The 18127-nt window shown below is 46.7% G+C and overlaps 1 protein-coding gene across 5 annotated transcripts in view; it reads right to left on the bottom strand.

The window, feature by feature from the left end:
* The window catches only part of CAMSAP2 (calmodulin regulated spectrin associated protein family member 2), a 523611-nt gene that overhangs the window by 217558 nt on the left and 287926 nt on the right, over positions 1-18127 (bottom strand). For all 5 annotated transcript variants that reach the window (XM_085601471.1, XM_085601473.1, XM_085601474.1 and 2 more), the window contains exon 3: positions 14122-14283. In XM_085601471.1, coding sequence (XP_085457597.1) covers positions 14122-14283 — 162 coding nt within the window. The remainder of the gene's footprint in view (positions 1-14121; positions 14284-18127) is intronic.

The raw sequence follows: 18127 nt of genomic DNA, 5'->3' as shown, positions 1-18127 counted from the left end.
ACAGGTGTGCCATGTGAGCTGGAGGCTCTCATACATAAGGCAAGTAAAACTCTAAGAACCACAAAGCCATTTGTAAATGTACATCCTAACAACATCATGCCAGTTATTTTCATGGCACTGGAACACAATCTTGTGGCAAGAGAGAAACTGCCTTATGGTCACACTTTAAATTCTGTAATCAAGATACAGTGAAACCCTTGACAGCCTTTGGCCCACTTGATCTGCCCACAGTAATGGCATCTTTTATATCACACAGAGCCGTATCTCCGTGTCAGAGATCAGACTGCCTCATGTTTGTGGTTTCTCTCCTGTAAGGTACTGAAACATGTGTTTAGGGCAGTAGAATACAAAGAGCTCACCATGGAAAAGTGGTATGCTTAAAACAAAGCTGCTTTATAAATGTGAATATAAACAAAAACAAATTCCAAACAAGGCACACTCAGTCAACCAAAAACATTCTTAAGACTAAAAGAAAAGTACATGAAATATAAACAATACCTTTTATTTAAAAAAAAAAAAACTGTAATGGACATAGCTGGCAGAAGACTATATGCCCTGTCTAGCTGCTTATTAGACCAGCAGTAGGTGGCTCATTGATTTCCTCCATAAAATCTTTCCAAATCCACACAAATTGCCAGAGAGGTTCAACGTCGAGGCAAAGGAAGTGATGAATTCTAGATTTTCAGTATAGTCACATCAAATGCACTTGCATGCAGTAAATCTAGCTAGGGCTCCTTCATAAACAGTGCGTATTCAGGAAGAATGGCATTGATTCAGTCTCTCTTGACCTAGGTCAGATACCCCTGCTTCAAATACTACCACATGACCTTTCCTTTCAGTACCTTGAAAAGTAGCCCTGTGCTTTGGAGGAACAATCATAAGCTGCCTGTTGGTGACTATGTTTTGTTTCTGTCCTACAATTAAATTGTTTCTGTGGGTGAAGACGTTGTGCAGGACAAATTCATTAACAACCCTACACAACATACGGCTTGGGAAGCCATTAAGAATGTGAATGTGTGCTGTGGCATGCTTACATTTGACAATTTGTAAAATTGATGCATGCCACCATGGAGTTCTTTAACAGAGAAGGAAGGCCAGCGGTAAAATATGGCATGTGAGGGTGGAAGAAGAGGTAACATGGCTTGAATTGTCCAATCAAAAGGAGCTTGGTAGGGCTTATATCCCTGCAGCTTATATCTGTTAAGCATGCCACAAATTCCTGTTCTTAAGAATGAACCGGAAAATATTGAGAGCAACTAGAATCGACTGTGGTTTAACCTGGGGAGAGGAGTTGGCCAAACGGCTAGGACGGTCAACCTCTAATCTGGGGAACAGGGTTCCAGTCTCGGCAAGGATGCGCAATATCCTGTGATCCTGGGCAAATCACTTAATCTCCCCGTGCTTAACAAAAATGAATGTATCCTCATGTAACGCAACTGGTGCTCGTGTAAAGCGCTCTGATACCCGATACCTTCGAGTTAAGTTCATACTGTATAAAACTCTGTAAAAAAAAAAAACCTTTAACACGTGAACACGTCTACGAACTGCACCACACTAGCGGCACCTGGTACTTATATCGCTAAATTTGATATTATCCCCCTTCGGAGCATTGTAAATGCAATATGCTGACTTTGTATTCCAAAATGTGGCACACGTGGAAACCGGACGATGGCCTGTGGAGGTGGTAGGGAGTACAGATGTCCAGAGAAGAGAACCAAGTAGACATGGAAAACACATGTTCCAGAATTGTGCCACATTGCCTGTCATATAAAGGTTGGTTCAAATATGCTGACTATCTAGAAAAGCAGGGGTTAACCATGAAACTCACAGGCCTATGGGTGCCATCATCAGTGTGTGTGTGCACGCACAATGAAAGTATAATGGAGTCAAGTATATAAGTGTCAGAGGGTAACAGTTGGGGTCTGAAATATGCTCTTAAACTTGGAGGAATTCCAAGCCAAACCTGGTCCATTTGTATAGAAATGTTGGTGAGAGGTAGAAGTACATAATGTCAAAAGAAAAAGAGGTGAGGAGTGCTTGAGAATGTTTTAACCAGGAAATGCCCTTCTGATTCAATCAAAACTGAGGTTAAGTTGATTGATAGAAACAAGCACTGGCAAAGCTAATATGTCTCGTCTTTTGAAGCAATGTAAACCTGTTGGCTTTGCTAAGGCTTTTTGCTATTGCTACTGCGCATCAGGAAAAGAAAATAAGCATTTGCAATGCAGTAGGTCTCGCATTCATGCGAGTTTGAGCTATTGGCATTGTAAATGAAAATGCCTTTTATTTATGTTTTGGGTTTTAAAACATAAATAAGAGGCATTGTCATTTACAATACTAATAGCTTAAACTCTCGCAAATGCAAGAACTATTACATTGCAATAAATGGCCTTCTCGACAGATTGTTAGATTGTAAATATCAGAGGAAAAGACCGGCCTGCAACGTCTTCAAAGTAGTGATAAATAGTGTGTTGAAGACGTGTAAGTGTTGTAAATTACACAGACACAAAGTGTGAAGTGAGTTACATATAATCTGAGCTATAAACACTAACAAAGCGCTCCAACACCTTTTGATCTGTGATTACACTGTTGCGGCTCAGGAGGAAGAGCGGGGGGGGGGCTATTTCCTGCCCTCTCCGTGATTTCAGTGTGCAGTGTGGGATTGCGTAATGTGATTGCTACCTTTTGCCTAACAAAAATACTTCAGCTGTAGTAGGGCCCTGGCTTCACCTCCTGGTGCCTCGTACAGTGCCCTGCTATTACTAGTGATCGAGAGGTGCTGATGTGGTGGTATTGGTGGTGGCATTGGTGGTGGTGGTATTGGTGGTGGCATTGGTGGTGGTGTGGTATTGGTGCTGGTGGTGGTATTGGTGCTGGTGGTGGTATTGGTGGTGATGGTGGTGTTGTCAAAAAAACAGGCTTTTGAAAACAACCCTGTCAGGTGGCTTTAGTACAGATGACATGTACCACAGATGTGCTGTTATCGGCTTCAACCCATTGGCACAGGATTATGTGCTACCTGGAATTCACATTACTTAATTCGCTAATCATTACTAAATCAATTTTAATGTGGCGGGGGGGCTGGGGGTGGTGGGGTTTGAAACAGACATGAGATAATGGCGGGTTAAAAGTGATTGAAAGCAGGTGCCCGTGTTACGGGGCGGCCAAGCTGCTTAAAAAAACACAAGCGGTTTCAGCTGAAGCAGCGCATGTCCAGCCTGCAGTAAGAGAAACTCAATAAAGTAAATAGTGCTTACAGATTAAATAACAGGTCCCGTGAAACAACCAAAGTAAAGGGGTCAGTTGCCATGGGAGGTTACAAATGAAGACAAAGTCGTACTAAGGAGGGACTAACAAGCCTATTAACGAATCCAAAGTCAGCATTTACGAAAGACAATGACACAAGCCAATGAAAAATATGGGCAGAGAGAGGGCGCAGTTTCTCTCCCATACTCTACTAGAGCAGTCTCACAGAGCAAGCAGTGCCTGCGCTCTGCCGCAAGGCTCAACCTAAAAAATAAAAATCATTTTGGATTTGCCAATGCATTTTTCTTCTTTGCACCTGCCATGCCCTCATCCAGTGTCTTCCTTCTATGCCTCCTTGTATAACACGAATGGCAGCAAATTAATTTTAGATGAGAAACAAATGTGCGCAAGTTGACATTTGAAACAGAGCGTATGCAGGACATGACATGCAATGTCCCACGTCCGTGGGGCGTGGCTTCGGCGCGAGGCGGAATGGCTGGCTCTTGAGGGAGCTCCGCAAGTCAGGTCCTTCATCCGAACAATACCATCCGCAAATGCCGTCTGTGCGAAGCCAGGGGGACATGGGACAGTAACAGAGAGTGGTGGAGTGCTGCGCAACTCCTTGTGTCCTGAAAGCTGCTGCCTGCGCCACTGTTTCGAGACGCTGCGGTGACGGTGCGCTGCTCGGCAAAATGGCGCCTGCCCGGGACCCGATCGAGAAGCTCCGGCGCAGAAGCTGAGGAGGCGGTGTCGGAACGACCGCAGCGTGGCGATTGAGGTTGAGACGACTGCCATCCCCGATTTTGGAATGCTGGGACCCCGCTCTGCAACCGGCGCGGTACTAGCACGCACGTGGAGTTGAGGTGTCGGGGACTGCGTTGGTGTAAGGGGCACGCCCGGCGAGAAGACTCCGAGCGGCTCTGCCTGTGTTGCTGACTAGCGCTGGAAAAATCGTGCCCGAGTGCTGGGGACGCCGGGCCAGCGGACCAGCTGCACCTGCGGAGATTGCGGAGCTGTGAGGGGAGTGTGCTAAGGAGACCTAGCTGGACGCGACCGGAGGTGCCTTTGGAGCTGCGGGCTGGAGCGCTGCTGCTGGTACCGGTGCAGTAAGTGGGGATTAGGTGCAGGTTGTGCCTGGTGCGGGGTGGGCGGCGCTGCCATATTGGGTTACCCCAGGAGTTGGTAGTGGAGGTGCCTGGTGGGGGCGGCGCTGCCTGGCCACCTCAGGAGTGAGCGCTCAGTACTTCTGCTGCACTGGGGGTGCGCCGGCCTGACTCACTGTGGTGGGGGGGTGCTTGCCTGGGTGAGCTAGTGCACCAGTGGCCCTTTCCTTTGGGCTGGTGGGCGCTGGGCGCTGGGGGGGCCTCAACACTGCAGGGGGAGACGGCGCGGTGTCACCCTAGACATCCTGAACACGATTACGGGCCCTGATTCCTGCATGGGCGCTGAGCGGCGGAGTCCCTGGGTGGCGGAAGTGTCGTACACTGGAGCCTTGAGTGGTCACTGCTGTGTATGAACTCTGGAAAGGGTTGTGGAGCCCCCTAGTGCCATACCATAGGGCTTGAGTGTGGGGCAGGGCTGCACTGTGTGGCGGACTCATCTCGGACCGTCCAGGGCGTGCATGGTGCGCAGCGGATGGTGGCCACTGGCTGGAGACCGCTGGACTGAGTGATCGACGCCGGATCTTGATGGACTGCTGAGGGGGCGCGCAACGACTCTGTTGTCTAGCGGAGGAGTCTACAGTCGTCGAGTCGGGGACCGAGGGTCGAGGCTGGATACCGCACAATTCTCCGCTGCCATTTCTCTCAACATGGGGAAATCTGACCCCAAGGAGCCCAAGCTGCACTTCGAAACCAAGCGAAATACACGAGCCACGGATGTGGGGAGCGAACAGGCTGGACTGCAGGGTGCCCAGGGGATGGCGGAGGACACTGAAGACGACACTAGAACTATCCTACTGGAGCTGCGCGCTGGCATGAAATCGATTGATAGTAAAATAGATGCGCTAGCGACCGGACTGGATGTGGTCAAGAAGAAGGTAGAGAAGCATGAGCACCGGCTGGATGTTCTGGAAAATAGACTTTCTGACACGCAGGACTCGCAGGCTGAATCGCGGACTCAAATACTACAGATGGAGAAAGTTCTGGAAATCATACGTGCAAAGAACGAGGACTTGGAAGCGCGCTCCAGGCGCAATAATCTTCGCATTCTTGGTCTGCCGGAGTCAACCGCCATATCCAAAATTGAGACTTTCATTGATGGGATGCTGCATGACCTATTTGGCTCGGTACTGTCTCCTGTGTTGATAGTGGTGAGGGCGCATCGCTCCCTGGGTCCCAGACCGAGACCGGGGGCGCCCCCCCGCCCGATCATTGCACGCCTTTTGAACTATGCTGATAGAGACGCAATCCTCCGGGAGGCTAGTGCTAAGGCGCCGGTCACTTACAAGGGGGACACGTTGTCTTTTTTTCCGGATTACACCCCTGGGGTGCAGGCCGCCAGAAGGGAGTTTGTACCAACGAAAAAAATGCTACAGGCGGCATCGGTGTCGTATGCCATGCTCTTCCCGGCCAAACCGAAAATAACGAATGAAGGGCAGGCACACTTCTTCACTGATGCAAAGTCGGCTCTAAAATTCGCGAAGCAGATTTGCAGATCAAAGCCTCGGCGTGAGGGGGCGGAGACTGAAGTGGCGAGATCGGGACTGGAGGAAACAGACTGAACTTGATGACATTGCATTCAGATTGATGGTGGTGATGGGGCTGTTTACTTTCCTACATGATGACAGCACTCATACATAAATGTTGTTTAGGGGATAATTATTTGATGGGCAGGGGATGAAGGATGCTTCCTGCAGGTTCTTGTTAATAGTTTCATAACGTTGCAGTCCTTTACTGTTTTCCAGGATTGTGGACACTGGTGGCATATATTGTATACGAGCACAGGCGGACCGTATTGTCTTAACCTGGCGACCTCACTTCGGTAAGAGTATTCGTTGCCGGTCTACTCCCCCTAGCGGGTATTCCCCAATGGTTGGTGGGTCTGTTACAGGGGGGAAGGTTGGGGTGGGGGATTGGTGTCAGTCTCAACCTAATTGGGAGGTTAGAGTGGGTGGGGGGTGGTGGGAGAGATGGGGATGGTATGTGTTGTATTTTTGTTTTGTTTGTTTTGTTGCTGTCAGTTTGCAGTTGGACGGACCGCGATGTGTGCAGCAGGTTAGGGTAAATGAAATTGCTGAGGGCGGCACCCCCCCTATGGCCGCTCGTGTCAGTACTGGGCCACATAGTTACTGCGCAGGATGGTAATGGGTGAGAGACTTTGAATGTTGACTTGGAATGTTAGAGGCCTAAATTCACCTAAAAAAGTAAGACATGTGCTGGCCTATTTGAATCGTCATTCTATCCACATAGCTTTGCTGCAAGAGACGCACCTGACACAACATACTGAGCGGAGTGTAGCAGGGAGATGGGCGGGTTTCAGGTTGGCGGCCACATACTCGTCATATGCACGTGGCACGATGATCTTAATTAAGCGAGGGGTGGCATTTCAGCCAGCTCGTACGTATGTGGATGATGCAGGAAGATGTGCTATGGTACAGGGCAAGTTGGGAGGCGTATTGGTCACAATAATCAACATGTACGGGCCTGTGGTGGATGACCCAGGATGCTTTGTTAGAATGTATGGTAAATTGAGAAACTGGCCGGTGGCCACTGTCTTGTGGGGAGGCGACCTGAATACATATCTAGATCCTGATTTAGATAAGTCCAATCCGATGTCTCATCGAACTCCTAAGATCGCCAGGAGCGTTATATGTGCCATGGAGGAATTTGGGTTGCGCGATGTGTGGAGAATGAGGAATCCACTAGCAAAAGAGGGGACACATGCGACACCATCGCACAATAGCTGGTCGAGACTAGACTACTGGTTGGTGGGAGAGGAGGCAACGGGCTGGGTGCGGGTAGTGGTGAACCTGCCGCGCACGCTGTCAGACCATAATCCGGTACAGCTGGATGTAGAAATCCCGACAGCCATGCGGCTCCCATTTACATGGCGTCTGCGTTCAGAAGCATTATTGGACCCCATATATGAGAACGCTGTTAGGGAGGCCATTGTACAGTACTTCTCAACCAATAAGGGTACAGTGGATGAGGCCTCAACGCTGTGGGAAGCGTTCAAGGCAACAATCAGAGGGGTGTGCATTGGGACCGCGGTAGGCATTCTTAGGGACATCAGGACACAGCTGCAAAACACTGAGACTGCCCTGCGTAAGTTGGAGAGTAGATATGCTGAGACTCCTACGGCGGAGGTGCTGGTCCGCATTAATGAGTTGGTCAAGGAATATGACAAACTAGCTGACACGGAAATAAAGTACTTATCGCGCAGACACACGGCGTGCAGGTATGGGGAGGGAGGACGGCCTGGGTGAACACTAGCGCTTAAGATTAAGGAGCGATCGGAACAGGCACATACTGATAAGATCACGGATGAACATGGGACAGAACACTATCACCCGCAGGCCATAACAGAACAATTTCGGAGCTTTTATGCAGAGTTGTATGCTTCTAAGGGGGGGGGGGGGGGGGGGGGGGGCGACAGAGACCGAAATGGAGGACTATCTGGAAAATGTAGCATGTGCCTGGTTATCGAACGATCACAGGGAATACTTATGTATGCCCATTGATGAACAAGATATCAGGGCGGCAATCGCGACACTCTCCAACGGTAAGGCACCGGGGCCAGATGGCTTTACGGTGGAATTTTATAAGAAGTATGTAGATTTGCTTGCCCCACACTTGTTGGAAACTTACGCCGAGGCGCATGAGGCCGGAAGGTTGCCACCTTCTCTGCGACAAGCACTGATAATAACGCTGCTCAAGAAAGATAAGCCTCCGGATAGATGCGACTCTTATCGCCCACTGTCTCTGATCAATACAGATGCGAAGATATTGGCTAAAATTTTAGCGACTAGGCTACAGCCTTTGATGCCGCGGTTGGTGCTACCTGACCAGTCGGGTTTTATTCCTGAGAGATCTACATCGCATAACCTCAGGACGGTCTTTTCCACGTTCCATATATTGGAGCCAAGCATGTCTGCAGCGGCTGTACTGCTGGACACTGCGAAAGCGTTTGATTCAGTGGAGTGGAAGTATATGATGTTTGTTCTGAGGCTGATGGGATTCCCTCCATTATTTCTGCAATGGATAGCGGTGCTATACGCGGCTCCGACGGCTATGGTGCGAGTGGGTGGGTTGACCTCGGATCCTATCATCATAGCGAGGGGTACGCGTCAGGGATGCCCGTTATCGCCACTACTGTTTGCTATAGTATTAGAGCCGCTGGCTTGCGCTATACGGCAGAGGCACAGGGAAACGGCATTCAATTTTACATATCGCCCTGTGGCCATATCATTATACGCGGACGACATGGGGCTCTTTGTGCGTGACCCATCTCGCTTCCTGGCGCAGTTGTTGCGTGAATTTGGCCACCTGTCAGGTCTCCTTGTAAATTGGGATAAATCCATCATTATTCCGTTGACGGAATCCACTAAGCGTACGGATGTGGAATTCCCGCTGATGCGGTCCACGGACCCGGTTAAGTACCTTGGAGTGTGGATCCATCGAGATCAAAGTGTAGTGATACGTAAAAATTATGGGAGAGCGTATTCTAGGCTAGAACAACAGGTGGACGTGTGGGTCTCATTACCGATGTCTCTTGCGGACCACATCGCCTTAATTAAAATGGTGGTGTTGCCGCGGTTTCTATACTTATTCGTAAACATCCCGGTGGTGCTGACGATGGGTTTCTTTCAGAACATTCGTAGAGCTCTGATACGATTGGTGTGGGGCGGTAAGACTGCACGCGTGAGCTGGCCGATGCTAACTAACGGGTACGACCGGGGAGGCTTTGGAGCGCTGGATTTTTATGTCTACTATCTCAGTGCGCAGGCGCAATACATCTACTATTGGATGAGACCGCATGCGTACACTCCACACGTGGCTGTGGAGGAGGGAGACGCACATCCGGTTCCATTACATAGTATAATCACACATCGGGCGCGTGGAACTCCGAAAACCGAGATTAATGCTATGGACACCACCATAGCGGCATGGCAGGCAATAGGGCGGCTGGCGCGGAAGCTACCGGTATATGCTCCAGCCATGTACATTGAATATCATTCGGCGCTGTCGGTTACTCATGAGGTGCCCTCGATGCGTCTTCTCAGGGAGGCAGGCTTCCAGCGAATGCAGGACATATACCAGGATGGGTCATGTGTCACCACAGATTCTCTTCAATACATTAGCAATCAGTCACTACTATTTAGATTTGCAATGCACAGATTGCGCCAGGCGATCAGGGTACACTATACCACCTACCCTATGGAACCTCCCAAACTATTAACACTGCAGCTTGCCCTTACCACACCCACCAACATGAAACTGATATACAGGTTATAGAAGTCAATCAAGGGTGAAAGCACGAATAAACCAGACAAGAGCTTGGAACTGTGGAATGCCTGTCTACCTGAACCAATTCGGGAGAAAGATTGGAAATGTGTGTGTGAGTTGACAGGAACACTCAGCATGAATGGAAACTTGCGCATTATACACTTTAAATACATACATCAGGTATATTACACACCGGTAACGTTACATAGCTTTGGACTGCATGAGACGGATTGCTGCGTGAGATGTGGGCAGGGGAATGCAGATTTTTTGCATTTGGCGTGGGGATGCAGCAAGGTGTACGAGTTCTGGGAAGTGGTGGTGAGAAACTTGAAGACTATGGGGGCTGTGGAACTCCAATGCGCGCCGGGTGTCTGCCTGCCTTGTTTTGTGCCGCATATTAAGGGAGCGAAAGGAAGATTTGTGAGATTAGCATTATTGTTAGCGGCACGTAGGGTGGCGATTACGTGGGAGGGAGACGAAGTCCGAAAGAGGAACACTGGCTGAGGGACCTGGTGTATTGTAAGGACAATTTGGAAACGTACGCGGAGGAACTATCTGCGATCTCGAGGCCCAGAGACATATGGGAACCTTTACGTGTATTCTTATTGAATAGAGCGGCGGAGGCCGAGCACTAGGGTGTATCTCAAATTGTTCGAATGATTTTGGCGGGAGGGCTGGGGGGGTAAAGGACAAGCAGACTGACATGCATTGCATTTCTCCAACTGTTGGAGTAACATTTGATTGAAATATTGGTGAGGGGTTTTTATTCTTCTTTTTTTTCTTGTTTTTGCTTTTCATCCTTTTTATTTATTTATTTATTTTTGGTTTGTGTGTTGATTAGTATATGAAAATGTGAACACACGAGGAAGATGACGAGTGTGAACAACTGGCTGATTTATTTTAGTGTCGTTATGTATTCCTCAATGTGGCTTGAGATATATTTTAATGATCTTTATTCGCTTTTTTTTTAATAAAGTTTGTAAAATAAAAAAAATATTTAAAAAAAAAATGTCCCACGTCCGTGTCGAGTGAGGATGAGTGTACTTCCCTGAAAAGTAAGGACTGCGTGTATAACTACAGGCATTTAGTAGCTAAAGAGCATATGCTTTTCTTGTCAATTAAATGTACATTGCAAGGCACCTTCCATATTATATCCTGGTTTTCAGTCTCCGTAAAATGACATTTCACTCCAAAGAGTAGATAGAAAAGAGTAGAATAGAGAAAACAGTTCCTTAAAAAACACACAGGCAACAATACATTTTCTAAAACCAACTCTTCCACATCGACGTAATAAACCAGCTTTGTGGCCATCATAGTCTTATCCACATACACTACGAATGCCAAATACAATACTATACCAGAGCCGTTTTAAGGAAAAAAGCGGCATAGTTTCGTAAAGCAGGGCTACAGCGCCCTAACCTCTTCTTCCGTACTTTGTACTCTTCCGGACGTTAAAGTGGTGCTGCCAAGAACCTCACACCACGTCTGTTGCTCTTTTTATCAGAAAGAAGTCATTCAAACTATTGTGTAAGTTTGAATTCGAGCATTTCATGTTATAAGGGACACATTCGAAGACCGATGAAAGATCCCTGTTGCACAAAGTCTTTGCTTTCAAATTCTTGAGCGAGGTTAACATTGTAGATACACACACTGAAACATGGCGGTAATAGTGCTGGTTGTCAAGATGAACGCCCTTGGGCTTTAAGAAGCAGGTAATTTTCTTGCTCTTGGTCTTAGTCGCCACCTTGTGGGCAGCAGCGCTAAAAGCTTTGAGTTGGTTTAGCTGCTGTTGAGTTTAATTGCTCCCCGTGGCGAAGTGGCGGGGTCATGTGAGGGGTTGTGATAGATTTTACCCGGGGAGCGAGGGGTGTGGTTTAAGAGTAGAAGCGGCTAGGTAGGATTTCATGTTAAAGGATGTGTACAGACATGCTATATTGATGTGAAGCCGCGACTGCCTGGCTGGGCACAGTGAGTATGCAAGGGAAGCAGCAGGTGGAGAGTGGTGAGCGCAAGGATTAAAGTCCGATCTAATTTAAAGCAAAAGTGGATTTGCAAAATGGGTAAGGAGATGGGCGTTTATTGGGCTGCAGGCAGGCTTGTGAAAAGTTGAAGCAAGCGCTATCAACGGGAAAGACGCGAAGGGTAACAAGCGCATGTGTGTATCACATTATTCGAAGTGCGACAGTGAGGTTCTTGGACTGAGAGGGGTTCAAGAAGCAGAAACATAGGCTGTGTGAATTGTAATACATAGTTTGCCAGTCCCCTCCCATTCAAGGAAGTCTCATAGCATTAATTATGTATTCAGGAAACAGCTGATGTGTCGCGTTCGCTTTACTGATAACTCCGAAGACCTGTATGCAAAACCGTCTTTTGCATTTCAGTTGACCAGGTGTTGTGAGTGGGAGGAATAGCTTGCTTTCCGAGCAAAGGGACTTGCTTGTTTGATGCCTGAGCTCACAACTGAACCATCGGGGAGCGACCGCCCACCTCGTGATTTAGTTATAAAGAGGCAGTAACAGTGAAATCTGCCTCTTGAAGCTTGGTGCCATACCAGCAGTTCGATCCACTGGCATATAGCAGGTAGTTGAGAGGAGGATTGGCTTCTGTTAATCATTTGGCCTTTAACTTGAATACCATACATACTGCCCAGAATAATGACATACTTTGCAGTCTGCTGTCAGCAGGTTCTCGTAGCAGTTTAGGCTGGAAGTTGGTCCTGTATTGCTAACTGAACAATCAGAATGTCAGATTTCCTCGAAGCTCTGACTGTCCGTCCACAAGGACACAGCATTGTAGAGATGAGAAACTTTACTTCGTCGTGTCTTCTCATGCCGAAGAGACACATTAGATTGCTGAAAATCTTTCGATGAAAAACACAGTAGCAAATGCAAGTTATCACTGTGGTGGTGGTATCTGTACTGTTCTTTATATATCAATTTCCGAAATTTCTCACGCTTCAATAAAATACTGTGAGATAAAGTTTAAGAGCCCCTTTGCTTGAAAAAACAAGCGCTCACCATTGCGGGAAGGCAGCCGCTGATTATTTTTGCATCTCGCTTTCACTTTAAGTGAAAGCGCGATGCAAAAATAAACACGCCGCACCCTGTCTCCATTTGGGACGGCCCATCCAGACTGGATCTCATGGCTTGTTTATATAACACGCCTCCTTGAGATAAGAAATTGCTTTACGACAGCCGTGAAGCAGGTAATCCAGTCCGGAGGGGCCTTCCCAAAAGGAGAAAGGGCAGCGGCAAAAAAAACTCATTTACAATGGCAGGCCACCGATTAGCACTTACGGTGACGCCGGCCAATGAAAATGAGGGGCGGGGTTTCAAGACCCCTTCTCAAATCTCCTCTCTCACAATAGATCTCGCCAGAGCAAGTAGCGCATGCGTGCTGCAGTGCTAAGCGAGACCTAAAAAGGTTTTGATCAACAACATCGGCAAAAAGCAGAATAATGTGCATGTGCACACATATCATGACAGCCCAGTATGATGACGTCACCAAGCATGTACGTTCATATGGCATGACCCAGCTGCCATTTTGGGTGTTTTTATTTACCATTCCAAGATGGTGGACACATATCATGGAGTAGTATATAAGAAACAAATAAATAAATACAATTTGTGTGATAGCTTGTGTTAATAAAGGGGTTGTATGTAACTTCAAAGGAAAACGATTTCATGAAACACTATTATTGAGAACCATTTTATCTAAGCTTTTAATGAAAAATTTCAGAAAGAATGGCATTTGCCTTTTCGTAGAAACCAATTCATAGAATGTCTAGAATTGGCTTTTGAATGTTTATTTTTTAAGTGCAAATGCAATGGTTGCAGGTCTTAAGGTCAGAAACAGTTTTGTCTGAGATATTTATTTCAGTGCTTTGCTTCAGGGGACATTATTTCATATTTATATATTTTACATTATAAAACAATCACTTCGGATGATTTTAATTCGCTGACCCATCACCACTAGTAAACACCATTCATCGCTGACCCGTGATAACCCCTAAACACTATCAATCCCTGCCCTCTAAAAACACCTCACCGCACCTAAACTGCACTCATCTCTTAAGCTTAAAAGCCCTTTGAACCCCAAAAATCCACCATCCCTGAACCATAAAATCACTCACTACCACTAACTCCACCTATTCCTGAACCGTAAAAAATTGCTTTCTACGCCTAAACCCCACCCATACCATACCCCTTAAAACACCTCAGCACACCTAAACTCCGCCTATCCCTGAACCCTATGTATAAAAATAAATATAGAAATGTGACATTCACAAAATATTTTTTCTGTATTACTTTACACCATCCCATTGCTATGTATTCAGTCGAATTTGGCAGGCTTTTTTCACTGGTCTTCCCACTAAAATATTAAAACAACACTCGAGCAATAACTTTGATCAAAGATGTTGTCACCTCACCTTATTCATCCAGTACATTACAGCATCCTCAATGTCATAGGGCATGTCTTCTGGTTGGAAGAAGGGTGAATACTGCTGAGCTGATGCTAGCAACTTCTCAACACTGATCATCTCCACAGTATAGGCCATCATTAGCGTGTCGATCATGGCCAGGTGAGCACTCTGCAGAAAAGAGAGAAAACATATGAAGGATCCACCACAAACACTGCCCGCATGCAAAAGAAATCCCTCAAGCATGACACATTTTACTAATTTAAAACACATTTTTTTATTTTGTTTTTAAAAAAGCTTTAAGCAACGCATGTTGATGCTGAAATCCAATAACTGACCCCCATACAACCAAGTATAATACATTTTAAGGTATTTTACTAGAATGTCATGTTTTAAATAGTGTGCTAAAAATTATCATAGCCAAAAAAAGGACTCCCACAATATTGCTGAAGATGTATGGTGCCAGAATATCGTGAGCAAAATACTGTCTGACATAAATGCAAAATGGTCTTGCTTGTTCAAACCGGAGCACTTGTTTGCTATGGGATGGCGGTTCCACCGCGAATCCCGCCGAAAAGTTTCAAAAAAATGCTTTTTTTAACCATGGAGGTCACAGGCCCAGGTGGTCAAGGTGTTTCTACCCTGCCCCCTTTTCTTGTTTTTTAACATTTTTGCTTGGGGGCGTGGCTTGGACCGCAGAGCTAATGGCTGCTTGATCTCGTCGCTCCGTCGGATCGGAGAGGAAAAGAACTATCTCCCAAAGTTAACTGAATCTATGGGCTTCATCAAGCACGGAATCCGGCAGCGGACCATGCACTGCAAAAGATTATGCCAATCCAGAGATCATGGAAAGCCTAATTTATAAACAAAACAGAAAAACAAGATTGCCGAGAGTCGAGTTTGTGGACACAAAATGGTGCCGGAGCTACAAACACTGTGAGGAGGTCCTGGTTACCGACATGCCACCTCGCAAATACCGTAAGTGTCCCCTCGCTCTATCAGCATACGGACCCATATAAACAACGAGGGAGACTTTGGTAGTGCTCACTAAAGGAGTGGCAGCGGCGCAAGTTTTTATTAAACCAGCGCGTAATTGACTGTTCCCATCATGGCGGCGGGAGGGACATTCTGAGCGTCTATCCACGACTGACAACGTCGGAGCCTCGGTGCAAAGCAGGAGCAACTTCATCAGTGGCAGAGACGCTAAAGTGCTACGCAACCAACACACAGTAGGCGTCAGCCCTGCTTTGCCGCGAGTCTAGACAGGAGCGGTGAATGGTGCCTGCGCGCGAACTTGCCTGATCCTGTCATGGCGGCGATGCTCATGTAGATGAATTCCCGGCCAACAAAGCGCTTGTTATCACACGCGAAGGGAGAGTTCCCTCTACTCCTGGTCAGCCCAACACGCTAATAACAGCCCATGCATACAGATGAGCTCAAAATTCTGAGAGCCACCGAGAACCACACCAGAGCTAACTTGCATGACCTCGAAATGGCGGCAGAGTTTTGGTAAACACATCGCCAGCCAACAAGACGCTAGTGTGTACACGCCAAGGGTGCAATCGTGAGGGGCAAAAAGACAACAGATGTCATCCCAGCCCAGTACAAGGGAATTGACTCAATACAGCCTGAGATTACTAACAAGCGCAGGCCCACAACCCTACACACAAGATGACGCCTACAGAGGGTCGCTAACGGAGGCATTATGGAACATAGTGACCGAACGGCGTAGTGTTTCAGGATCACTGGTGGATGTGGTTATCACCCCGCAGATCACAATAAACGCTAAACCTCCTGCAGCAACTCAACCAATATCATAACCAATATCACAACTAACGTGGGTAATGTACGCCTCTGCAGTGGCCTCATAGATACTAAAGGCATTGTGCAGCAGATTAGCACCTCCGCACCAATCTCCTTAAAGTCTCGCCACTTCACTCGCTCGCAAAGGTTAGCCAAACATGGTAACTCCTCGGTGCTCTGGAGGAGTGATCTGCTGGGAAAAGCCACCAAAGGCCCTTTTAGTAAAGTGACAACCCTTTAGTTAAGGGACAACCCGTTACAAAAACGCGAGCCAGACTACGGGAACCACGTTTTCCCGACTTAGTGGAGACAAGCAGAAGGTCCTCTGGAAGAATAGTAATCATTTAAAAGACCCACAAATAATGGCGGACAGAGAATCTAAACTACATCAACAAAAAAGGAACAAAAGCGACCCAATACCCTCAGACTCTCCGCTCAAAATGAAACCTGACATTAACAGCACCCTGGATATGATTCTTAAAAAACTGGTGGATGTCCATGACTTAGCGCAATCCACAAAACAAACTACAGACGCTTTTCAACTTGATATAGCGGCCATCAGGGCGGACTTAAACACAGTTAACAACAGATTCTCACTGGCCGAACAGAGAATTAGTGATACAGAAGATAACTCCAATAAATCAAGTCAGGAGATGAAGACACTGACAAAACTAACCTCAACACTACAAAAACAAACAGCAAAGCTTGAAGATCGCAATTGGCGGGGAAATATCCGAATACTTGGGGTCCCAGATGGATCTGAGGTCTCTGCAGGCTCGTGTTTAGCCTTTGCGGAGGATTGGATTCCTAAACTTACCAACTTAAAGTTCGACCGTCAGTTTGAGTCGGATTGTGCCCACAGAATACCCAATTTCAAATCTACGCCTAGACAAGCTGCCTGTCCTATTATCTGCAAACCACTGAGATTTCAACACACTGAGGCTATCCTTAACCATGCTCGGAAGAATCACCAACTGATCTGGAACGTACATAAGATTATTTTTACACAGGACTACTCCAAGCCTACTGTTGACACCAGGAAAAGATTTCTTGCCTTACGCGACAAGCTCAGGAGCAAAAACATTCAGTTCTCCTTTGTGGGACCCACAAGATTCAGAATAATCGATGGCGGTAGGCATAATTTCTTCAATGACCCTAGAGACCTCATGACATTTTTGGAATGTCCCAACCAGTCAGGACATGGAAGCTTCTCAATCTTCCTGCAACAAAATGAAATCTTCTCCAGACCTGAGCACGGGATGAAGTAGAAAATAGATCCATCATCGATGAGCTAAGTGTCTTAAACCATTATCTACGTCCGGATAACACACACCTTGTGATGCGGGCATCACTAATAGTGAAGTTATCGCAGATTTCATGTTCTTGTACTGGTATTGCCTATAGACTCTACATAGCAGATATATGTCTATATATACGGTAAATTTGATTGTGCTCTGCGAACTACAACTCTTTTAGTGCCTTGTCATAATCAAACTCATGTATTTACTTTGGGAATTATACGATGTATATTATTTCAATCAATTTATTCTCTGAGAGACGGAATGACGATCCTGCCATTGCACCTCCTACATTCGAGGTTTTCAGGGATGGGAGGGAGGGGTCGGGGGGGGGTCGGGAGGGAGGGATCCCAGAGTTTACGTAATGTTCCCTGTAATGACTGGATATGTACCATGGGGTTCCTCAGTCTTTACTCTCTCTGTTTTCTAACTTCTTTTTCCTTTGTCACCACTTTTCTTTCTCTCATCTATGTTTGGCACTCTTTCCGGCATAAACAAATAGTGTATTCTGGCATACAAGAGTATCTGAATTTGGTGTTTAGTCTTGTTACAATGTACCTAGAAGTTGCAATTGAATTGTTCCTTACTGTGGAGATTTTGCTGATCATTATTGTCACATATTTTCCTCCTACGACAAGCTGGTCCCTCTATGTGCTTATACTCGATGTACCTATTACATAACTCCTTATCTGATGGCCCATAATAACCCAATTAGCCTGGGAACAGACCTTAATATAGTGTCCCTAAATGTCAAAGGCCTTAACCACCCAATTAAATACCGGAAAATTCTGGATTATCTGGCCAAAACTAAGGGGGATTTCATCTTATTACAAGAGACAAAGCTGTCTTTGGACGATGCCAAACTAATTAGTGGTAACTGGATTTCTCAATTGGCCTGCTCCCCTGCTGACAAA

The sequence above is a fragment of the Triturus cristatus genome, chromosome 4_2 (assembly GCF_964204655.1).
Source record: "Triturus cristatus chromosome 4_2, aTriCri1.1, whole genome shotgun sequence".
Taxonomy (NCBI): domain Eukaryota; kingdom Metazoa; phylum Chordata; class Amphibia; order Caudata; family Salamandridae; genus Triturus; species Triturus cristatus.
The sequence above is the reverse complement of the archived record's forward strand: the minus strand, read 5'-3'. Positions and strand labels throughout refer to the sequence as shown.